Here is a 23,445-nt window from a genome sequence, read left to right as displayed (position 1 = left end):
TGGGGTTGCAAGTGCCCAAAGGCGCTCGGCTCCTCCCGACCTGCTCTCTCCACGTCCTGCAGGCACCAAGCACCGCCATGTGGCCAGGGAGCCAGCACCCACAGGCTGGACAGAGACGAGGCCAGCCAACGAGAGACGCTCCTGCCGGACTCCCGGGCTGAGGCTGTGTGCAGCCAGCAGCCAGGAGGACAGGGGCCTGGGTGACAGCGCCAGGTTGCAGAGCCCAGGCTGGGGACCAGGAACAGGGGAGCCAACGCAGAGTCATGAGCAAGGGGGCAGTGCTGGCAGGCTTGCGTTTCAGTAAAAACCTTCCAGGGGCCAGATGGAGGGGAGAGGCCTGACTGACCATGAGAACCTGCCCCGGCTGCCTGTCCCCTATGGGTCAGTTTCCTCCCCTCCAGCGTTTGGGGTCCTCCCAGATCCAGCGCTGGGCAGCTGCTTCAGTCTCCTGTGAGAATTCCCTCTGCTCCCCACCCGAATCCACTCTGCCCAGCCTCCACCTCTGGCCTCTGCCTCCGGCCTTGCTCACTCTTGCCCCTCCTGGCAGTGCCATCCCTCTGTCTCTCAGTTTATGTAAGCTCCACTCTTCCTTCCAGAACCACAGCAGCTGACAGCACAGCCTCCCTGAGTCCCCCAGACCTGATCTGAAACCCAGATTTGCCGCCAGCTGGCTGTGTGACCTTGGGCGAGCCACTCAGTGTCTCTGGGGCTTAGCTGACTCTCCAGAGTGAGGAAGACAGCTGTGGCGTTGAAGGGAGGTGACGCCTGCCGCGTATTTAGCACGGTGCCTGGCCTCCACCTTAAGGACCAGGGGAGACCCACGCCTCCGGCCCTTGGGGACCAGGACCTCCTCTGGGGTCCACAATGCCTGCTGCCCGGGCCCTGTCCGGCACACTGCAGACTTGGCCTGTCTCTGCTGTCGGGGGCTCCTGTTGGAAGCTGGCTCCTCCTGCACCCTTCTGCTCCTGGCAGCTCTGAGGTGGGCCTAAGAGCACCTGGGCATCCAATTCTGCTCCCTAACTGGGGGTGACTCCAGACTCTGCTGGCCCCCACCCAGCCTGCCCAGACAGTGCAGGACCCAGGGCTAGGGCACAGAGGGGGACATCCCACATGTCTGAACATTTGGCAGTTATTTGTGGAGTTAACCACTGTTACATAAAACACGCCTATGCTCCCACCTTGACAAACACCCTGTATGAGGGCCTGGAAGGCCCGGGGACCAGACTGGGACCTTGTAGAGTTCTGTGCTGGAATGCGACGGCCCGGGGAGAGCCAGCCCCCAGCCCTTTGAACCAACCCACCCCCTGCTCACTCCTGTCCTGCGCCGAGGGGCTGTGTGTGCACGTGTGGACACCCACCCTGCCCGCCCGTGCCCAGTCCCCACCCTCTGAAAGCAGCAGCCACCAGTCTAAGGATGCAGATGTTGGTGGGGATGTGGTCTGCCCCTCAGACATTCGGAGGAGAGGCCCACGCAGGCCCTGGGCTGGGGGCACTGGGGCAGCACATTTGGGGTCCTGGGCAAGGCAGGACAGGCTATCTCTCAGGGTCCCACGTCTGCTGTTGGGTCTGGGAGAATGAAATGCTCTGGGCCTGCTTCAGCGAGGGGTGGAGGACTCAGCTAGTCAGATGGCATTTGGTCCCATGGGAGCCCCGGGGGGTGCACTGCTCCATGGATGAGGTTTCACCCAACAAAGAGGGGGTGCTCGGGGTGGGACGGGGGGATCCAGTGAGCAGAGAGAGTGGGGCCTGGAGAAGAAAATGGGGCTCAGCCACCAGGGGAAAGGAAGCACTCACGCCTCTGCCCGGGCCTGCCCGTCCGTCCTCTCCCTCCCACATCCCTGCGTGTCCCCTCTGTGTCCACCTCGCAAGAAGGGTTACCAACGAGCCACCGCCTTTACCCTCCAGGCCTCTGCCGATGCTGCTCCCCTGCTTGCAGCGTCCTTTCCCGTTTAGCCGAACCCCGCTGACCCATGAAACCCCTTTCTCCTCCACGGCTCCTCCTCAGGCCCCCGGCGGATTAGCTGCCCCCTCCGCTGTGTTGGTGTGGCCACACGGCCATCCCCCACCATGCGTGTCACACTGGCCAGAATTCACCTGTCCTCGTATCCTGCCACACTGTCACTAGATGTGGGCCTTCCTTTCAGGGACGGCCTCCCGCGGCACCTGTGGGGCACCAGGGGCGGCCTTGGCGCTGGCTCTCTAGCTGTCACTAAGCGTTCTTGTCATGTCATTGGGTCTGTGTCCCCATATGGAGGATGGCATTCCTTATTAGAAAACTGACACCTCGCCTGGGCCAGACTCTGTGCAGGGGGCTGGGAGGACGGAAGGCAACCAGACCAACCCTGCGGTCAAGCTCAGGGATGTCTCTGGGATGAGGATACGCCAGGGGCAATGTGGGGGCCAGAGGTGGGTGCCCAGTGTGAAGCTTCCAGGCAGGAACATCGGGTCTCGCCTGGGCCCTGGAAGCACGGGCCTTCCCCCGGGCCGGGGCTGCAGTCAGAGCAGAGCTCCCCGGCCCCCTCAGGTGGGGGGATGGGGGGATGGGGGCCCCACGAGGCCCTGAGTCCTGGCTGGGTGGCATCCAGTCCAGTCCCCACTGAGCTGAGGGCTCCGGGAAAGGACCCGCCACTGGGCCTCAAACTGGGTTTGCGCCTGAAAGGACGTATCCAGGACCCAGGCCCAGGTGGAGCCGGGGCCCGGTCCCTCTGCCCAGAGCCTGGGCCGCCCCTCACCCCCCACCTTCAGAGCTCCGCCAGGCCCGGCCTCGATGTCTGAGGGGCTTCCTCACTCGCCCAGCCCCCCGCGGGGTTCCTAGGGGGCAGAACCCTCTGCCTCAGAGGCCTCATGGGCCCCTTGGCTCCCAGGGGCTCCCGGCAGACCCCTCCCGGGGCTGGGCCTGGTGAGGCTGACCAGGCACGCCGTCAGCAGGGCGCAGCCGGGCCTCCCCCACAGCTGCCCCCACGACACCAGACCCACGTGGGGAGAGCACCTTTATTTCAGTCTTACAGACTCCTGCCTGCCTCCGACTGTCCCTCCGTGGAGACAGGCCCACAGGAGGCCACACCTTGGCCCCCGGGCCAGCCCTGCCTCACCAGGGGCAGTCAGGGCCTCGAGGGCAGGGAGAGGTTACCAGGATCCAGGGACCAGGCCACAGCCTTCCAGGAGGACCAAGGGTATTGGGGACGGTCACTCCTGCCTGAGGGGACACACGCCGGGGTGGCGCCAGCGCCTGAACCTCTGAGTTTGCCGTCATCTCTGCAGCCCAGCGAGAGAGAAGCACCAGGGCTGGTCCGCGTCATGGGACCTGAGACCCCTGACCCCTTGCTGGCTGGGGTCTGAGACACTCTGGGCGTGTCTGCTGTGGGGCCTGCCTGGGCCCACGCCCTGAGGGCAGGAGCGTCTCTTCCCAGCAGGTCCTGGACGCTGGAGCTCTCCTCCCTCCAGTTTGTCGAGGGGACATTGGCCTTGCCGTGTAGCAGAAATGGCCAACCCTACAGATTACCCGAGAGCCTGGGGGAGGGCAGGCTGCACGTGGTGGCCCCTGGAGGTGCACATTCCATTAGACTCTCCCTCCTCCCGGCTCAGGGGACGGGACGCCAGGTGGGGTGTGCGGGTTCAGAGAGATTGGGGTGCAGTGGTGGGCAATGCCAATTTGGTTTGAGGGCCCTTGCACCCCAAGGCTCCTCTCTCATGGTCCCCAAGTCCATGTGACTGTCATGGGCTCATTCCAGGTCTTCCTGGCCTCCGAGAGCAGCTCCAGGCCAGCTGCCCCAGCCCTCACAGCAGACCCCGAGTCCGGGGGGGGAGTGGAGGAAGGAGGCCCAGGGCCCTGCAGTCTCAGGGGTGCTGGGCAGGGCCCCACCCCCCTCCCGGCTGGCCGGCCCAGCCTCCCCGCAGCCCCATGCCCACCCTGTCTGTTTCCCCCCTGAGGAGGGGAAGCTGGCCGGGTAGAGAGTTCAGGAATGAGGGGCCTGGATTCACATCCCACCCCAGCCGTCCACCGTCTGGCAGCTTATTCGTCCTCTCCAAGCCTCCGTTCCCCCAGAAAGTGGGGTAACAAGCCTACCTCCTAAGGGTTAAATGAGACAATGTAGGGAAAGCTCCCAGACAGGCCCAGACCTCACAGGGACTCAGTAAATGGTGGGGATCATGGTCATTCTCACACCCCGCCCGGCCTGCCCAGACCCTGTCTCCTGCAGGGAGTGGGGGGTGGGGGAGGGCGGGAACCAGGGCTGGGCTCTGCCGAGGGTGCTGGGCCCCTCTGGACCCTGCCCCTGGAGGTGCCATCTGTCCCCAAGGCCCCCAAGCCCCAGGACCAGGGTCCCTCATCATCTTCTGTGCCTGGATCCCGGTCCCACTCGGGGCGCCTTCAGGAGCCAGCGGCAGTACAGGCCCTGGGGCTGGTCTCTAGGGGGGCCGGGCTTGTCTTGGAGAGCTGGGCCCCTACTTCTCGCTGCTGGCCCGGCCAGCGCTCTTCTGCCCGGGGTCGGGGCCGAGCAGGGCAGCGAGGGAGCTGTCGGGCGGGGGGCCGCCCCGTTTCATCTTGAGGTTGGCTCTCAGGGCAGCGTCCTGGCTGGAGCCCCCCTCGGGGGAGGCCAGGGGATCTGGAAGGAGAGCAGGAGTGGGGCTCACGCAGGGCCTGGGAGCGCTCCAGGGTGCCTCCAGTCACAGGCCCTGGCCAGCAAGGGAAGCCCTGTACCCTCGAGGACAGGGCCAAGCCGCAGCCTGCTTTCTCCTCCTCAGGCGTTCACTCACCCAGTCATTCATTCACCCATCCATTCACTCAGTCACCCATCCATTCACCATTCATTCACCCACCCATTGACTCATTCATTCACTCATTCATACATCCAGTCACCCACCCATCCATTCATCCACCCATTCATCCATTCATCCTTTAACAAATGCTGACCAGGGCTGGGCTCTAGGCTCTGCAGAGGTGCCAGTCACCACTCTGCCACAAGGGACTCCCAAGTGCCTGAACCCCATGAGGGACCAGAATGCTCTGCAGAGCACCGTGGGGAGAGAGGCGGGTGGCCTCACAGAGGAAGGGGTCTTTGAGCAGGTCCTGAAGTGGAGCTGCTGTTCAGCAGGCGGAGGGACCGGCCTGAGCAAAGGCACGGACGGAAGTGGCAGGGGGCTGGGTGACTAGGTGGTGGCTCTGCGTCACTGGGCCCCAGGCTATGCTGGGGAGGGACTTGGTACTGGATCCATCTGAATGCCGGTCATGGGCAGCAGGGAGCCACTGAGGGTCCTGGAGCAGGGGAGGGACAAGGTCAGACTGGGGTCTGGGGAGGACCACCTGGAGCCAAGTGGAAGGTCATGGAGGCAGGGAGACCGGAGACCAGAGCAGCCTCCAGGAGGGCGGCAGGGAGTGGAGAGGCCGGCTGTGGGCCCACCCGTCCCCAGGACTGTCCCCGCCCCCCCACCAGTCCCCAGGAGGTCATGACTCACCATGGATCCCGATCATGTGCTCCAGAATGAGGACTCTCTCCGCCAGGATCTTCAGGGCCTCCCGCAGCTGCTGCACCCCCTCACTCTGCAGGGACGGGGCCAGGGCCATCCTGCTTCAGTGTACGTGTTGTCCCAGCCCTCCCCACTCCCCCCCTTCCCTCCTGTCACCATCAGTACAAACAACCATCATCTGCTATGTGCCACAGATGGGGTTCGAGTTCTTGTTGGCAGACAAGGGACCTGAAGCACAGAGAGGGTAACCAGCGTCCCTGTGGTCACACAGCCTGGAAGTGGCCGACCAGGGCTTCACACCCAAGACCTGTCTGCCTCGAGCCTGGGCTCTTCCTGCTCCCACGGCTGCCTGGCTGCTTCCCTTCTGTGCCCCTCTTCCCAGAAAATACCCTGCTGAAGGCAGAGCACCTCGCACGGGCCCACAGGTGGGGGTGCATTGCTGGTTTCCTTCCTGGCACTGCCCACCTGAGAGCCCTCTGTTAACACCGCAGAGCAGGCCCGGGATGGCCACCCCGGCAGGAAAAAGAGAAGGGAGAGCTGGTGATTCCGGAGCGCCGGCGGGAGGGCGCGATGACGGCAAGGCTACACGTCTGGGGCCCGGCCGACACACGGGCAAAGGGCCTTGTGCGTCGAGACACTTGAACGAGCTGATGTACTGAGAGGACAGGTGTCAAGGCCACTTTGAAAAGAAGTGTGGTGGTAAAGTACCAAGGCCCCGCCCCGGGTCAGCAGCAAAATCCACGCCTTTTGCGGCAATAACACGGCAGCTCTGACATTCAGATTAATTTAGCAAAAAAAAAAAACCACAAGAAGAAACTAAAAGCGTGCTACTGGGTTACAGGAGAGAAGTCTTCCCATGAGAAGCCACGCTGTGGACAGTGTCTGGGATGCAGCAGGGGTCCAGGCCCTCCATCAGGAACCCAGCGAAGCCCCACGTGCCCAGGCCACAGCTTGCAGTCTTATGGAAGGGGGAGGGGGAGTCACAGGGAACCTCTCAGTCTCCCCTCGCAAGTGACCTGTGACTCTGTGCTCCTGCTGCAGCATCCACATCTTCCCGCTGCCTCCTGTGCCCACACGGCTGCTGTGGCTTCAGCCTCTTCCCCTCTCTCCACTCCTGCACGTCCCTCCCGAAGGTCCACCCCAGCCTTGCCCCTTCAACCCAGCCCGCCTCCCACAGCTGTCTGCCGCCAACGCCACCTCCCACCTCAGACACTGCCCCACTTTGAACCTCCCCAAGCTCCCTCACTTAAGGGGTACTGGGTGCCCCCTGTGCTGGCTGGCCTGGCTGAGCTCTGACACAGCCAGGGGACTCCTATTCTCAGCTTGCAAGGCCTCCCTGCCTGGCCCCACTGCCCTCTCCCCCTTTATCCATCACCCTTGTCTCCAGTACCCCCGCCCGGCTCCTGGAAGGATTGGGTCTCCACGGCCATGTCCTGACCCCTCTGTGCCCCCTCTCCACTCCATCTTGCCCTGACACCCTTGTGCTCCCAACCTCACTCCTTCGTCTGCCCTCTCCCACATCCACCAGCCATCTGTCCCCCTGCCGACGTGTCCTTCAGTGCAGCAGCGCCGTGACCCTGTGGGCACATCAGTGCACCAGGCTTCGTCACGTGAGAGTGGCCCCTGGAGAGGGACCCCACAGGGTGAAGCCTCCTTAAATGGGGTCTGTTCTGCAGGGCCATGGTTCCCCCTGCCCTCTCTGGCAGGCCTCCCCCGCCCCCAGCCCCTGGGCCAGTCGACCCTCTGTGCCACCCCCGCTGCAGACTCTTCCCACTATGCTGCCCCCACTGCTTCCTGCATCTGTCTCCGGCCTGGGCGGGGACCCCATCCTCCCCGTGGCCGCGTGGGCTCGGGCTGATGGGTGTCGGCACAGATCCGTGGGGCCCGCTCTCTGCTAGGACCCACCAGGCGGGCCCACAGCAGTTACCTCCGCGGTGCCGCTCTCCTCCTCCTCCTCCTCCTTCCCACCAGGCTCGCCCTGGGGAGAGAGCCAGGCGTCAACAACCGGTGTGGGTGGGGGACCCTCTACAGCTTCTCGGGCAGACCTGCGGCCTGCAGGGAGTCAGGGGCAGGCAGGGCCCCGTGGGAACTGCCCTGCGGTGAGCAGAGCAGGGGAGGCCAAGGCCCCGGGCACCCTGCACAGCCCAGCTCTGTGGCCTTAGGGCCTTAATTCTGCTTCTGGGGTGGGGGGTCAGGTAGGGAACCCCACCAGCTCACGTCTCGGCTCTTCCAGGGATCAAGCCCCCCGCCTCTCAGGACTCCGCTTCCCTGTTTCTAAAACGGGGCCAGGAACCTCAGCCTCACAATAACACCCACGTGGCCACTTGCTTCCGTGTGACCTCGAGTGAGTTACATGACCTCTCTGTGCCTGTTTTCTCATCTCTAAAATGGCAGTAATAATAGTGCCCACCTCGTAGAGCCGGGAGGAGGATTCAATAAATCAATTTCGGTAATGAGCTTAGACTGGTGCCTGTGCCTAGAAGTGCTGTGAAGGTGGGCATCATCACTGTTATTCCTTACTAGACAGGAGCCCGGGAGGAGGCGTGGCTCTGGAGGCTAACACTCCTGGGTTGAAATCTTGGCTCTACCGTTGCCGAGTTGTGTGACCTCGGGCAAGCTACTTAACCTCTCTGAGCCTTAGCTGCCAGTTCTGGCAAATGGCAAAAATAAAGCGTGGTCTCGCTGGGTCCCTGTGAAGCTTAAATATACTACGGATGAAGAGCACCTCATTTGTGGCCGGCACACAAGACACGCAGCAAAGATCCTTCCTTCCTCCCCTGCCCCGTGCCCCAACATAGGGCACGAAGGGGGTGCTGCCTCCTTGGCCCTGGAGGCAGGAGTTGAGACAAATTCTTGTTTCCGAGAAAAGAAATTAGAGGTCAGCTATCCACTGAGAGGTTCAGAGAAGGGAAGGGTCTGCAGGTTACACAGCGTGTTAACCCAGGGCTCTGGGCTCCCTGGAAGAGACTCAGGACCCTCATCCAACCCTCCCGAGGTTGCTGCCCCTGGGCCCCAACAGGAAGCTCCTTCAGTCCTCACTCACACTCCGGCGAGGGTCTCCCCACCCCTTCTCCACTTGGGCAGCTGGGACTGGTTGCCCCGTCTCTCGCTCTGTCCCGGCCTGGCTGGCTGGGACAAGGCCGTGTTTGTGGAGGCTGGGGGCTGAGCTCAGGCAAGGCCGCCCGGCACAGACGCCCACCCCCCTGGTGCCCTGGGCCTGCACGGGGGCCCACCGCCCAGGGAGTGGCCCCTCTACACGGCCCCACACTTACAGATGGCCCCGTCGCGCCCCGCTCTCCAGCCAGACCCTGTGGAAAATCACACAGAGATTAGGCCCGGCCTGCCCTCGCCAGCTCCTCAGTCCACCCCTCGCCCTCCCGCTGCACTGGGCTCTGGGTCTGAAAACCAGGACGGGAGGAGGATGGCGTGGAGCAAATGGGATGGACACACTAGGGGCTCCCAGCTCCCAGAGCCGCACTCCGCTGGCTCCTCAATGAGCCCGGGTCTTTTCATCCGCGAAATGGGGCCGTGCCAAGGATGGTATCACTCGGAGAAGGGAACGGATGGCCGAGCGCGCAGCCCCGCCAGTGGAGAGAGGGCCCCAGAGGATGAGTGATGGCAATGGCCATTGTGAGGGCCCCACACTTGGACTCCCCATCAGCGCTGAGGCCCAGCTGGAAGGCTTCCCAGCCCCCAGACCTATGGTCCGGCCGTCCTCCAGCACCCCGACCCGGCTGACTGGGAGGCGCCCATCCACCCCTCCAAAGTGGAAGCCCTGGCTCCCCCCAAACCCGTCCCACCCCGAGGTCACGCTGCTGCAGTGCACACCTTCCCTTTCCCTCGCTCCCCAACTCATTCCAGCAGCCAGACCCGTCAGCTCCACTTTCTAAACACGTCCTTCGCTGTGCCACGTCCACCGCCACCACCTTAATGCGAGCCACCTTCACGTGCCCTCCGCGCTGCCGTGGCCTCCTCCCTGCCTCCCTGCTCCACTGCCCCCGCCTCCCACGCCCCCACAACAGCCAGACGGGGCTTTTAAAGACAGATATCAGATCATGGACTCTCCCTCCCTGACACTCAGTGAGTCCCCTTCCCAATGTGACAAAATCCACACTCCCGCCTGCAGGGAGGGCCCCGCCCACTTTGCCTCATCTCCCCCACAATCGCCTTTGCTCAGTGTGCTCCAGCCTGTCCCCTGCCCCAGGGCCTTGGCACTCACTCTTCCCTCTGCCCGGATCGCTCTTTCTTGGCATCTTTGTGCTGCTCTTTCTTATTCCTTGGGTTCAGCCGAAATGTCACCTCCTCGCCTCAGTCCCTCCTGTCGCAGGAGCCCCTTCCCAGTTACAGTCCAGGGCCTCCTTCAGTTCTCTCACGACACTTCCTCCCTCACTGCGCACTGTCTGCCTCCCCTTTTAGACTCTCAGCCGCTGGTGGGCAGGCCCCACGGCCCTGCTCCTGTGCCCAGCACAGAGCCTGACGCTGCGAGGCCCGGAGACATTTGGTTGATGAGCAGCATTTGCGAAGACCTCCTCAGGGCCTGGCGTTTTCCAGCTCATAACTCCTTTATTCCTTGTGAAAAACCCGCCCAGCAGGGATTTTTATCCTCATTTCACAGATGGCGAAACTGAGGCCCAGGGCGTCAGTGACTTGCTCAGGCTCACCCAGCTGGAAACCAGCAGAGCTGGGCTTCAAACCCCGGTCTGTCTGTGCCCCTCAGAGAAAGCAGGGGCCACCTGGTGCCTTGTCACTGCCCCATCTCACTCCTTTCTGACCTCTGTCTCGGAGCCCCTGTGCCCAATCCTCAGAGGCCTTGACTCGTTGGCAAGGGAAGGAGACAGCAGCTGGGTCACCGGATGCCCACCATCCACAGTGCAGCCACGGTCTGGCCCTTCCGGGGCAGCGGGGAGGCCGGTGGCCATCCCGGCACAGTCAGCATTTGGGCTCCTCTGGGAATCTCTCTCCACCCTGCGGTGTGGGGCCTGGGCAGGGCCTGGGCCCTGGAGCTGGGGACAGGCCGGGCCCTGCCTCCTGCCCTCTGGCATCCCAGCCCTGGCACAGGCCCCCAGCCCAGGGAACGACCACAGCAGGGAGAGGAGGGGTCAGGAAGCCAGCATCCCAGAGACCCTTGGCTGATGCCTGGCCACACCTTCTGGAGGGGGCTGGGCCAGCAGCTCTGACTTGGTCCCCTTGAACCTCCCTGGAATCTTGCAGGCCTGGGTCCCCACGAGGACAGGGTCTGCACAGCCACCTGAGGCAGCCCTGCCCGCAAGGGCCTGGAAGACCCTGGAAATAGATATCTGGAGGGTGAGGCTACTCCAGATCACCCACTGCTTCCTAGGCAAGGGCCAGAAGCAGCTGGAGGACGCCTGAGAGGGGCCTGGAGTCCCCCGGCCCTGCCGGGACCCCTGCTCTGCTCCCCTGCTGTGTGACTCTGGTGAGTGACGGATCCTCTCTGAGCCTCCACTTCCCTGTGGCTGTCGGGACTAGATGATGGGATCCCCGAAAGCAGCTGGCATGAGCAGGTGGGGAGGGGTTGGGAGCAGCGACGGCCCTGACCTTCCCTGTTGCTGTGGGCGGGACATGTGGAAGCTTACCGCACAGAGCTCCTGCGGCCTGTCGCCTGCCGCCAGACATCTCTCTGCCCCCTCCCCACCTCCTAGTCCCCTGGGCCTCTCTGTCCTTCTCCATAGGCCTGTCTCCGTCACTGTCATTCTCCCTTCCCCACCCCCACCCTCTCTCCAGGGCCGTGGGTGGGGGCCGAGGGGCCAGGAGGATGCCCCTGGGGTGCCTGACTCTGGGGGGCCTGGACTCCCAGCTTACCTGGCGACCCCCAACTCATGAGCAGAGCAGGCCAGAGGGCCTCCCGCCCCCTGCAGCCCCCGCCCCACCCCAGCCCTGCCCGCCAGCCTGGGGGACCACATGCGCCCTCGCTCTACCCTGTGCTGTGCCTGGCGTGTCTGCAGTCAGAGCTGCCGTCCACCCTTTCCCACGGCCTCGCACCCCGCCCATCTCTCCACGTTGCCTCCTCCAGGTGTGAAAACACTCGGGGGACAACAGGGAGCAGACCAGGGGTCACGGACACCGGTCCTCTGACGCCTAGAACGTTAGCTCTAGGGGGCTGGACTGTGGCCCCGGGTCCGGCCGGTGTCCTCAGCTAGTGGTGCTCGGAGACCATCTGTCAGGTGACTAAAGGGGTGGGCGCTGGGACCTGGGACTCCCCAGGTCCCAGCGCCCACGGGCCAAGGCCCAGATCCGCGCCCCTTGCAGTGACCCCGCCCCACGAGCCTGAGCCCCAGGGACAGCAGAGCCCTCGGTCTGGACGAGGCCCGGTGGGGGCTGCAGGAAGCTCCGTGCTGTAGGACACGCCCAAACACCTCCTTCTGTGTCTCCACAGGGCGTCTTGGGCCCTCCTGCCCGGGGAGGGGTTTTCCTCCCAGGCCCCAGGGCTCCTGCAGCACAAGGCTCTTCCACATGGCACCTCATTTCTCTTTCCCTCCCTCTAACAACCCACGAGGGAGGCCCTGACTCTCCATCTCAGCAGCCGAGGAAGCCAGAGCCCAGAGAGGCTGCCTTTCCGCCCAAGGTCACACAGGTGGAGAGGCAGAGCAAGCTGGGGTTCGAGGCCACCCAGCCAGGCTTGGGGGTGCCCCCTCCCACTTAGGCGATCCTTGGGGAGGAGGGGTGACAGGCTCGGATGGACATTCTGTGATCCTGGCCTGGCTCCACCATGCCCTCTGTGCGACCTCAGCAGCACCTGGCCTCCCTGGCTCTCAGCTCATCTACGGAATGAGAATGATGCTAACACCTCCCTGACACGGGGAGGGGGCCGCAAAGGGACACTGCCAATACAACCAGGATTCCCACCTACCTTCCCCTGTCCCTCCTGGGCCCAGCCAGGGACATGCCAGGCGGGCTGGTTCCTTCCTGAGCAAGTGTTGGTAAGAAGCCTGGCTCCTCCTCTCCTGGGGAGACAACGCCCCCTCCCCTGCCAGAAACGCAAAGTCCTTACCTGGGATCCAGGTACACCTGGGGGGCCTGGGGGACCGTGGGGTCCAGGAGGACCTGTTGGCAGAGGCACAGATGGTCACAGGGGCCAGAGAAGCCCGTCTCCCCATCAGCTCTGGAGAGGAACCGACCCCCTCCAGCCCCAGCCCTGCCCTGGGTCTGCCTCCATGGTGAGGAGCGGGGAGCGCACACTCTCCTGGCCTCCGCTGCCCACCCTCAGAGCCGAGACCCACCTCCACTCGCTCTCCCCCTGCAGCTCCCACACCCCCTCCCAGGGTCTCGCCCACGGGGCCGTCCCGCACACCTCCCCAGCCAGCCAGTCCCCTGGCCAATCTCTCAGGTCTGCGCCTCCGAGGCCATCCTCGCCTGAGTTCCTACAATGGCTAACCGACCACCCACCCTCCCTGTGGCCACCCAGAGCGACCTTTCAGTTAGGTCCCTCTCAGCCCAGCCTCCTCCACCCCCATCCCCCAGATACCCTCCAGAAAGTTCCTCCGCTTCTGTGCCTTTGCCAATGCTGTCCCTCCCTCCTGGAGCTTCTCCATCTCCTCCCCACCCAGCAAACTCCTTCCTGTTGGTCTTTCCTACTAGTCTCAGGCTGAGCATCACCTCCTCCAGGAAGCCTTCCTACTCCCACCTCTCCACTAGGCAAATCCAGGACATGGACCAGCCACTACCCACCGCCTCTGTCGGTTTCCGTGTCTGTCTCCCCATGGGCCAGGGAGTGCTCAGGGGGTCAGGCTGGGTCTGAGCACGCAGCACGGGGAGCGGCATTTGTGACTGAACTTCCCACACGCCTGGAAGAGTGAGGCCCCTGTCCCCAGTGCCCGCACAGGCCTGTGCCCTCCGGGCTGCAGGGAGCCCCCTGCTATACCGATGTGCCCCCTATGCCTGGGGAGGACCCACAGGAAGGTCACCTCAGGTGGGGCACAGATCTGAACTCAGTCTAGTTAGAAAATGAACACCTCCCTGCAGTCCGAACAAGTCACCTGAGGTCCCCAGTTGCCCCCCCAGCTCACTGTCACCTCCTTGGGCCTCTGTTCAAATGCCACCTTTGAAACCAGGCCAGGAGCCTAGAACACCACCCGGCAGGTGGGACGCGCTCCTGAACACTTGTGGAAGGCACCTTGCCAAGGCCACAGGCCCCAACCGGCCCCTCGTGGCCCCAGGGCCCAGGCCAAGCCCAGGAGGGGCACTGGTCCCGGCCGGCCTGTGCTGCTGCGCTCTGCACTTACCTGGAGGGCCGGGGGGGCCCCGGGGCCCTGGGACGCCTGCCAGCACCGTGTCCACGGCAGCAGAGGCCAGTTGTGCATCTCCATCTGTGGGGAGAGCAGAGCCCCCTGTGATCTGGCAGAGCCGGGGGGCTGGACCTGAGGCGGCATCCAGGCTCAGAGCCGGGAAGTGCAGCCCCGACCCCGCTGGGCCCTGGCAAGCAGACGCTGATGCGCTCACCGCTCAGAAGAGCACAGGGAGGCCGGTCAGAGGGCAGGGAAGCCTGGTGGCCTTCATATAAAGACAGTTCCTTCCTGAACATTCCAGGCCCGTAGACTCTGGCTGCACCCCGCTCGCCCCCCAGTGCCCGAGGCTGGCACTCTGTTCTGGGCTCCACCCTCATGCCCGTGCCCTTGCACACAGCTGGCTTACTCCTGCGGGGCCTCCTGCTCAGGGAGCCCTCCCTGCCCACCGCTCTGGGCTGCAGGGCCCTGTGCTGCCTCCATCAGGGCTCTGGGCAGTGCTGAGGTCTCCCGTCTCCTCCAGGGCAAGCCCCCTGTGACTTCACCTTGCCGCGTCCCCAGAGCCAGGCCCAGAGCAGCCAGGCTCAGGGGATGTCTGGGACAGGGGTGGCTCCTCTGCCCTCCCTTCACACACGGAAACCTGGGCTGTCCTTCCACAGGCTGCACAGCAGGTGGCCTGCAGGTGCTCCGTCCCGCCGAATGTCCCTGCTGGGGCACCCCACTCTTCCCAAACGCTCATGCCCTGGCCCCGCAGGACGGCGCCCTCCCTCGGGGACCCCAGGGCTAGGGGAAGAAGGGTCCTGTCTGAGGAGAGCTCCGGGCATGGGAGTGGCAGACGCAGGGCCTCATGCCCAGGCCAGGGCAGGCTGTGGCCCTTGGAGGGCTCTTCGTGGTCCAGGGTGCGGCCACTGCGCTCTGAGACCCCCAAGTACATCACAAGCACCTGTCCTCTCCCTGCCCAGGGGGCATCACCGAGCCCCCTGCGTGTGAGGAAGCGGAGGCTTCAGTGTTCACACTCGCTCCAGATGGCCTGTGAGAGCGAGGCCCATCCCAGGCCCCCCCGCTGCACGCCTGGCCCCCGCACCCACTGACGGCAGCCCAGGACCCCCTCTGCTCAGGAGTGTCTTGCTCCTCCAACCCCAGAGCAACTCCATCAGGGGGTAGTACTGCCCAACATTACAGATGGGGAAACTGAGGCTCAGAGGAGGACAGTGTGATTGAGGTCCAGGCGAGGCCTGTGCTGCCTGGGGTACAGAAGCACCAGCAGGAGGGGATCCAGGTTTCTCTGACAGATGACAAAGAGGTCCCAGCCCCCACGGCGCCCGGGACGTCACCCACCCAGCCTCTCTTCTCAGAATTTGAAGTCAACCCTGTCACTGGCCTCTGAAAACCCTTCCCCGGTTTCTCAGGGCATTTAACAAAAACGGCGCCCCTCACGGGCAGTAGGGTCCCTCTGCCTGGCCGCGCCCCCAGCTCGCTCTCCAGCCTCCCCGTACCGCCCCCTACGCGTGGCGGACGTCTCTGTGTGTTCCGAGGCCCCCTCTTGCACCACCCTGTGGCCCCCGAGGGCAGGAGTCTGTCTTGTTTGCTCCTCGCTGTGCCCCAGTGACAAAAACTGTGTGTGTGACACACAGTAGGTGCCCCAGCAACACTTGTCAAGTGACCGACAGTGAGGGGTCTGTGAGAAGATGCCATGACGGATAACCCTGGGGGTGCTGCCGTCGCCAGGCGGGGAAACCGAGGCCAGGCCAGAGAACAGAGTGACCTCTGGGGAGTCAGGACCCAGGATCAGGAGCCGAGCACTGAGGCAGGGACAGGCCGCACTGGGGCCGGGAGCAGGGTTGGGGGCCAGCACCAGCCCCCAGGGCCCCTCCACCTGGCCGGCAGAGCCTCACTCCCACCCGATGCCCCACTCCCTGACAGGTCCGCATCCCCGGGGTCCCCTGGGGAGGCTGACCCCCCAGAAGACAGTGGCTCGGGCCTGCCCCCGCCCCCAGGCGTGGCACTCACTGTCCTTGTCGGTGGGCGGCTGCAGAGAGTACAGGACGCCTCGGGGGCCGTCTGGAGGGAGGCCCGGGCTGCCGGCCGGGCCAGGGGGACCAGGGGGGCCGGGGCGCCCCGTCTCTCCAGGAAGCCCGCGGGGCCCTGGCGGCCCCAAGAGGCCTGCACGGGGAGAAGAAGAGTCACATGAGGGCTGGCCTGGCGGCCACATTGCAGACAAAACAGGCCGCGAAGGGGACAGGGTCGGAGAGGGTCAGTGGTGGCCTCCAGACCACAGTCTCCCTGGAGGGCTGTCCTGGGATGGAAGTGACATGGTTTCCCCTTCCCTGCCTGGGGCAGAGGGGACAGCAGGGCAGCTGGCGGGAGTGAGGGAAGCAGGGATGAGGAATCAGCGAAGGCTCTGGTCAGATGCTGCCCCCTCCAGGGACCTCAGCTCTGGGGCTGGGGCCTCGAGGGTGGCGGCCAGCCCTGTCCCTGCCCTGACAGGACCTGTACCTCCCCTGCAGGACCCAGGAGGAGTGGGGGGCTCTCTGGAGGTGCTGTTTAAATGGCTAACAACCCCCAACCCTGCAGCCCCACCCCATGCCCGGACCCACAGCTTCTGGAACCTTCTCTTCTCCCTGCAGCCCAGGGTAAGACCAGGCCCTAACGTGCTTGGGATGGGGCAGCAATGGGGGTGTGGTGGGAGGAAGTGAGGCTGGAGCCCCCCAAGATGGCGGGGTATATGGGATGCCTCGCCTGCTCAGACAGGGGAGAAGCCTCTTCCCTGGGGGACAAAGTCCGGTGGGGTCCTTACCGGGAGGTCCTGCCGGGCCCTTCTCTCCTGCCTGGCCCCGGTCACCTTTGGAGCCTGGGGGGCCTGCAGGCCCTGGTGGTCCCATTTGCCCCGGGGGCCCTGGGGAGAGAACAAGGTGAGGCCTGAGGCCACTGTGGCCCAGCTGCCTCTGTGGCTCCAGGCCTGACCACCTGGCTGTGGGGTCAGACCTGCCCCGGGAGCAGGGACCACCTCAGCTGGCCTCAGTCATTTGTTGTACAGACCGTGTTTGTATCTATTAACTTCTGTGATCTCAAGAAATACTTTTCTCCCTACTTGACAGGTGGGGAAACTGAGGCTCAGAGAGTTGTGGTCCCTGCTCAAGGTCATAGAGCCGGCCGCAGGGGAGTCAGGCCCTCCCTCCCCGTCCTGCTGTCCCCCTGCTCAGGGTCGGGAACTGGGCTTGTGGCATACCTCCCCAGTAAGTCCTCCTTGGAGCCCCCGGGAAGCCCTGCAGGACATGCCTGCCCAGCTCCGGGGTCTCAGGCCTCAAGGTGGGGGGAGAGGAGAGGTAAGAGGCGGGCTGTATGGCCGGGGACGGCCCCTCTCCCTCCGGAATGCCTGGAGAGGACGCTCAGACACGCCTGCTGAACTGATGGAGGGACCTGCGCCGGCTCTTCGGGCCCCTCCTGTGCCGACTGCACGACTGTGGTCCCGGAGCAAGGGCTTGATCTCGACCCGGGCTGCTGTTTGGGGATTCCCACCCGCTCTCGGGGAGTCCACGCCTGGCTGGAGTATCACCATTTGTAGGGGTTGTGCCCCACCTGGTGGCCATTTCTTGGAGCTGCACATTCCCTGGTAAGGAGGGAGGTCTGGCCCAGGACACGCAGAGTCCCTCCTAGCCTCCTCCCACGGGGGGTTGGGGCCTGGGTCCTCCAGGGGATGGGAAGTCACCTTCCTCCCCAGTTCCAGAAGAAGGATTTGAAGAACATGGGCATCAGATAGCCCCCTGGGGTGAGACCTTGGGGACAGTGGCTACAGAAGTGGGCCCCCTGCCCTCCCCCCAGAGGCTCCCCCGACCCCCATAGCAGCCTGAGCTCCGCCCCCCACCCAGCCTCCAGCCCCTTGGATGAGCGCAGAATGTCTCCTCCTCCCCTGGCGCCAGGACTGGCTGCTGCAGGCCAACTTGCCCACACCGGGGATCTCCGACCCCGCTCTGCTCCCTCTCCCCGCTGGACAGGCACATACAGGCACAGGGCAGAGGCGGCAGGGGAGGGGACGGGCGGGGGCTCAGAGCCGAGACAGGGCAGGGCTGCTAAGAAGCCGGGGCTCGACTGCGAGAGAGGAGAGGGAGAGAGGGCGTCACCTGCAAAGGGCTTTCGTGGGGCCGAGAATCACGGAGACAAAATGCCCCTGGATCACTGGCTGACCCCAGCGTCACTCTCTGAACCTCGGTTTTCTCCTCTGTAACCCCCAGCTTTATGGGCTTACTGGAATGATTAGAAATAATATCCGTACAGCCTAGGGTGACATAAAAATATTTAATAACTGGCACTGCACACATACTGACCAGTGAGAAGGGACATCAGCCTTAACCCTGAGTCCAGCCATTCTGACAGGTGCCAGCTAAACATCCGCCCGGGACAACAATCCTAACGACTGTTATTTCAATTATTATTACTATTCTGCCATCCCAGAGGGCAGAGCCCAATGGACGGAAGCCACAGAGAAAAACAGTCACCCCTGACTTTGCAACGTGGCGGGAAGGGAGAAAGCAGGATGGCAGGTGTCCTCAGACTCTAGTCCACTCTAGAGTTCAGCAAGGAACCCCTAGAAGGTGGTGGGAGGCAGTCAGCTCCCTGTAGCACCGAGCTGAGCAAGGATGGGGCTGGACTGGAGGCCTAAGTGCAGAGCTAAGGGCAGGTAAGTGCAGAGCAGTAGGGCAGGTAAGGAGGACAGTAGCTGAACTGTGATACAATAAGGAATGGTGAGGACTGCGGCAAACTGCAGAGCTTGGACAGAATCTGCGGGAACAGCCGTGACTTGGCTGCAGCCAATTGTTTCCATGAGGGACTGCCAGCCCCCAAGGCCAGATCTTCCATTTTTCTAAGAGGAGCTAAAAATCCTGATATTCATGTGAAACTCCCCAGTTTTTAAACGTTAGCTCAGTTTTTCAAGATGCCACATGGGTGTGTTTGACCCAGAGGGCCTACTGTGGTGACCAGGGTGGAGGCCCTGGGAGGCCATGCCCGGGGCCTCTTTGGCTGGCCCAAGCCCTCGCCCGCAGGCCTCACTCACCGGCTGGGCCCAGGGGCCTTCTCCTGTGGGGCCCCGGGTGGGCGAGGGGGATGGCGTCGGGGAGGAAGTCCTCGTTCCAGGGCGGTGGGGTACTCTGGGGGGCCGGCAGGTCATTGTCCGGGCCTGAGGGCCGCTCCGCTGCTTCCAGCAGGAGAACCTGGGCCGGAGAAGGGCCGGGGGTCAGGCCCCAGGCCAGACCAGGGACACGAGTGTACAGGGATGCGTGCCCGCTGTGGGCATGGGTAGTCCCCTCCCCAGTGGGACCACTGCCCCCTTTGCCGATGCTCTCCCGGCCCTGTCCCCCTCTCCTTGCCCGCTGGACCCTTGGGCTCAGGCACATCCCCATCGGACACTTCCGGAGTCCCTGTGCTTCGCTTCTGGAGCGGCTGTCACTGGGATTAGGGACCTGTGGCGGTTGGCTAACGACCCCGGTCACCCCCACTTCACTGGCCCCTCCCAAGGGGGGACTAGGGGATCGTCCCCCACACTGCCGGGCTCAGGGCACCAACAATGGGGTCAGGAAATGTTTGTGGATGGATGGAAGAAGGGAGGGAGGGAAGAGAGAGAGAGAGAAAGGAAGGAAGAGAGAGAGAGAGAGAAAGGAAGGAAGGGAGAGAGAGAGAGAAAGGAAGGGAGAGAGAGAGAGAGAGAAAGGAAGGGAGAGAGAGAGAGAAAGGAAGGGAGAGAGAGAGATAGAGAGAGAAAGGAAGGGAGAGAGAGAGAGAGAAAAGGAAGGAAGGGGGAGAGAGAGAGAGAGAGAGAAAGGAAGGGAGAGAGAGAGAGAGAGAGAGAAAGGAAGGAAGAGAGAGAGAGAGAAAGGAAGGGAAAGAGAGAGAGAGAAAGGAAGGAAGAAAGAGAGAGAGAGAGAAAGGAAGGAAAGAAGGAAGGAGGAAGGAAAGAAATAAAGAAAAAGGGAGCAAGAAAGAAAGGGCCCAGCTAGGTGCCTGATTTTTAGTAGGAGCTCCAGGAAAACAAACAGTGGCCGTGGTCACTCAGGGCCTGGAAAGCAGCCCTGTCCTCTACCCCTGAGGGAGGCAGGAGTCAAAGAAAGGGAAGATCCCAGGAGACTGTCTTCCTAACTCAGATGAGCTGGGAGCCGGGCCTCAGAGGCCCCTACGAGCCCCGGCTGTCCCCAAAGAGGCTGGCAGGGGGCGCTGCAGGCCCAGGATCTGCACAGGGCACAGGTGCTGAGAGCCATGGTAGCCCCCCGACCCAGGGAGAGGGGACCTGGAGTCCCTGTCACGTGGAGCCCAGCTTCCTGCTCCCACCCACGTGTCCCTGGTCTTAGTGCCCCGACCTGCCCGACGGGGAGGAAGAAGTCCGGGGTCTCAAGGTCCCCCCAGCTCTTGGGACCCAGATCCTGCATCCTCCTAGATTCCCGGACTGGGCCTCCCCGCTTCCTGGAGGGTCAGGGCCTCCCCCAGGCCTCCCCCAGTGCCCCTCGGTCTGCCTGCGGCCCTCGCTCAAGCCACATCTGGTCTCCTCAGACTGTAGCAGCCCCCTGCCTCCCCCACCTCGGCCTTCTGCTCCTGGAGCAGTGAGGTGGAGCCCCCCTCAAACCACACAGGAGGCCGTCTCGGCCTCCCTGCCCCTCCCGGCCTCCCTGCCTCTCCCTGCGCTGCTCTGCTCCAGCTGCCTGCACCACCCCCAGGGCCCCGAGGGCCCCGACTTCCCCACCTCCAGGCCCTTGCTCCCGCAGAGCCCTCAGCCAGCCCTGCCCTCCCCTCCTGAGCCCCTGCAAGACCCAAGTCGCTGAGCGTCCCTCCCCCCTGCAGTCTGTCTGACCCTCTGGGCAGAAGGGGCCACCCCCTCCTGTGTGTCCCCCAACCCTGCACCATCCCTTTGTGCCAGCAGCCGGGCGGGGGAGCAACTCCATCAGCCCTGCCCTCAGGAGATGGGATCATGTGGGGAGTGGGTGCCCTCCTTGCTCTTGGTCCCCAGAGCCAGGCACGTGTTAAGTGACACGTGATGGGGGATGCTCAGGCCCTGGTTCCTCACAGGCCAGTTTGAATCCTGGCTCTCCCACGAGGCGGCCCCTGTGTGACCTGGGCAAGTGTCATGACCTCTGTGGGCCTCAGTTTTCCCCTCAGCAAAATGGGGGTGATAACGTTGACCCACAGGGCCATGAGAGAAGGGAGTGCGCGGCCCACGGCACCCTGGTTACCCCGGCTGATGCCGCGGGGTCCCCGGGGACAGACAGCTGCCTTCACAGCACCGGGCCTGGGTGGGGCTGAGGTTTCGTGGGGGCGTGGCAGAGGGTCCCTCTGGGCGCCCCCTCCCACCAGTCCTGCAGTGTCCCCGGGCCTGCGTGACAGAGTCTCCGAGGACCCTTGGGAACCACGTACCACCCCTGCCCCAGGTCTCAGGGCCTCCCTCTGTGTAGGGTGGGTGGCTCCTGTCCTGTGAGGCTCCGGTGACCCCCAGGCCACTTCTCTGAGCTCCTCCCCTTTCTGGTCCTCGCAGGGGCCTGTGAGGCAAGAAGGGTCACTGTGGCCACATCACAGGTGAGGCCGAAATAGAGGCTCAGAGACTTGCCAGCGACTTGCCCAAGGTCACCCAGCAAGTAGGTGGTGGGGCCAGTGGGGTGCCTCGTCCACCTCCCCACAGCTTGGCCACAGCCTTGGCCATGGCGGAGCTTCTGGGAGGCACGGAGAAGGGGAGTGGCTGGCTCAGGTCACACAGCAGCTCCGGGTAGAACCCCGTCTCCTGACGCCCAGAATCCCTGTGGGGAGGGGAGGGTTACCATTCCTGTCCCAACTGCTGAGTGTCCACTGGGAAGCTGACTGGCCACGGCCAAGGGTCAGGGCTCTGGGGCAGTGGAGGAGCTGGGTGGGGGTGAGGAGACTTGGCTGCCGGTGGGACGTGGTGGGGGACCCCGGGCAGTGGGCCTGAGGGTGGGGGAAGGCAGGAGTGGCTCCCTGTTTCTGGCCTGGCTCCGGGGACGGTGGGACTGCCACCAGTCAAACAGGGGCACAGAGAGGGCAGGTCCGGGGTGAAGGTGGCCAGTATTGGGGGTGGGCTGCAGTGTCTTGGGGACCTCCAGATGGACACATCCACCAGGGAGCAGTCAGGAGCGGCAGTGCGTGGGGGCAGTTTGGAGGGATGAGGGGAGGGGCACGCGCCCTGGGCTCCTGGGGCTGACCCCCATGTTCTCCTTTCAGGCAGGGGTCAAGGCCCCCGGGGGACCTGCCGCCTGCAGCCTGGCCCCCACACAAAAGGCCTGGCCCACTTCTCCCTGGGCAGCTCCCACGCAGACACCAAGGCCCACAGCCCCGGGCAGAGGAGCGCTGGCCACGGCCAAGCTAGCCTCAGCCCCGGCCAGAGTCCGAGCCCCTGGCCCGGCCAGGCCAGCCTCCCGGAGACGCTGATCCCATCCCCAGCGGGCATGAGCTCACCAGGCCGGGCAGCCGTGGGCGTGGGACTCAGCCCAAGAAGACCAGACCGCGGCCAGCCTCCGAGGGCAGGGGCCCTGACGTCACTGTGGCCTGGCTGATTGGCCAGAATGCCGCCCTCCTGCACCAGAGGCCAGCAGAACTCCACAGCTCCTGCGACCCTCACGAAGAGACATCCCCTCGGGCTCCCTCCCACTCTGAGTGGCCCGTGAAGTCAAAATGTGAACCGAGGGGGAGGAGAGGACGGAAGGTAGGACCTTCCCTGCTGGCCTTCCACCCCACTGCCCCCAAGAGCCGTTCCAGCCTGCCCCAGGGAAAGGGGGTCCTATGGCAACTCGGGCACCGCGGGGAGTGAAGATGGAGCAGACCCTGATGGTTGCCTGGCCCCCAACTGCCTCCTCTTCCCTGGCTCCAGAACCCCTATTGTATACCTGTGGGTGTCCCCAGAGGAGGAATCATGATTGGCTTGGTACTCATTTTCCCATATCCCTGGCAACGAGGAGATGGGCATATAGCCCAGTGCTGGCCAATGAGACATAATGAGTCTGTTGGGGTGCTCTGCCTCACCCTCTACTTCCTGCCTTTGTACACGATGTGAGGATGTGATGCCTTGAACCATAGCAGCCGCTTTGTAACCATGAGGCACTGACCATGAGGACAAAAGCCAATTCACTAAGGAGGTGCAGGGGAATGCTCCTGGGTTCTTGAGGCACCAAACCAATCCCAAGACCACCTACTCCTGGACTTTTTGTTGAACAAACAACAAACGTCCTTAAGGAATAAGCTGCCATTAGCTAGGTTTCTGTTACTTGCGGCTGACACATCCCTCCTGACACACCAAAACAGGTTTCTCATTGAGGGAGCAGAGGCCAGTTTCCAGGCCTCTGGGTTGCTGTTCTCTTATGCCAGCTGCCCTGTTTCTGACTCCCCGTCTGGGGTCTGCCTGCCTGGCTCTGCCGTCACCCGCCTGACACCAGCCTCTGGCCTGGCTGACCCCAGCTCCGTGTTCTCTCTGACTCCTTCAGGCTCACCTGGCCTTGGCGCAGCCCCAGGGCTGCTGGGCTGTCCTGACAACTAGCCTGGCTTGTGTCCCCTCCCTCTCCAGGCTGCTTCCTCTCAGGGCCCTCTGACCCAGGCCGGCGAAGCTCCCAGTGGCCCTGTCTCTCTAGGGGCCACAGGCACGGAGCAGGCAGGTGGCAGCTGGAAGGTGACCCGGACAAGAAGCAGGAGCTGAGACAGGAGGTCCCAGCCCCTACTGGGAATCCAGAAGGAGGGTGGGCCGCTGAGCCGGAAC

General features: G+C 63.8%; 1 protein-coding gene across 4 annotated transcripts in view; it reads right to left on the bottom strand.

Moving 5' to 3' along the window:
• Window positions 1-3,870: 3,870 nt before the first annotated feature.
• Window positions 3,871-23,445, bottom strand: part of COL26A1 (collagen type XXVI alpha 1 chain) — a 181,202-nt gene continuing 161,627 nt past the window's right edge. Inside the window, exons 5-13 of one of the 4 annotated variants that reach the window (XM_087417689.1) lie at window positions 18,760-18,916; window positions 16,504-16,602; window positions 15,717-15,869; window positions 13,707-13,790; window positions 12,476-12,528; window positions 8,739-8,774; window positions 7,394-7,444; window positions 5,455-5,539; window positions 3,871-4,604 (exon numbers count right to left, since the gene is read on the bottom strand). In XM_087417689.1, the coding sequence (XP_087273815.1) occupies window positions 4,444-4,604; window positions 5,455-5,539; window positions 7,394-7,444; window positions 8,739-8,774; window positions 12,476-12,528; window positions 13,707-13,790; window positions 15,717-15,869; window positions 16,504-16,602; window positions 18,760-18,916 (879 nt within the window). In that variant the 3' untranslated portion in view covers window positions 3,871-4,443. The remainder of the gene's footprint in view (window positions 4,605-5,454; window positions 5,540-7,393; window positions 7,445-8,738; window positions 8,775-12,475; window positions 12,529-13,706; window positions 13,791-15,716; window positions 15,870-16,503; window positions 16,603-18,759; window positions 18,917-23,445) is intronic. The other 3 variants (XM_004442174.3, XM_087417690.1, XM_087417691.1) reach the window with 3 other exon arrangements.

This window comes from Ceratotherium simum, chromosome 26 (assembly GCF_057802395.1).
Source record: "Ceratotherium simum simum isolate JZ-2026a chromosome 26, ASM5780239v1, whole genome shotgun sequence".
Taxonomy (NCBI): Eukaryota; Metazoa; Chordata; class Mammalia; order Perissodactyla; family Rhinocerotidae; genus Ceratotherium; species Ceratotherium simum.
Note: the sequence above shows the minus strand (reverse complement) of the source record. Positions and strands in the feature narration are given on the sequence as shown.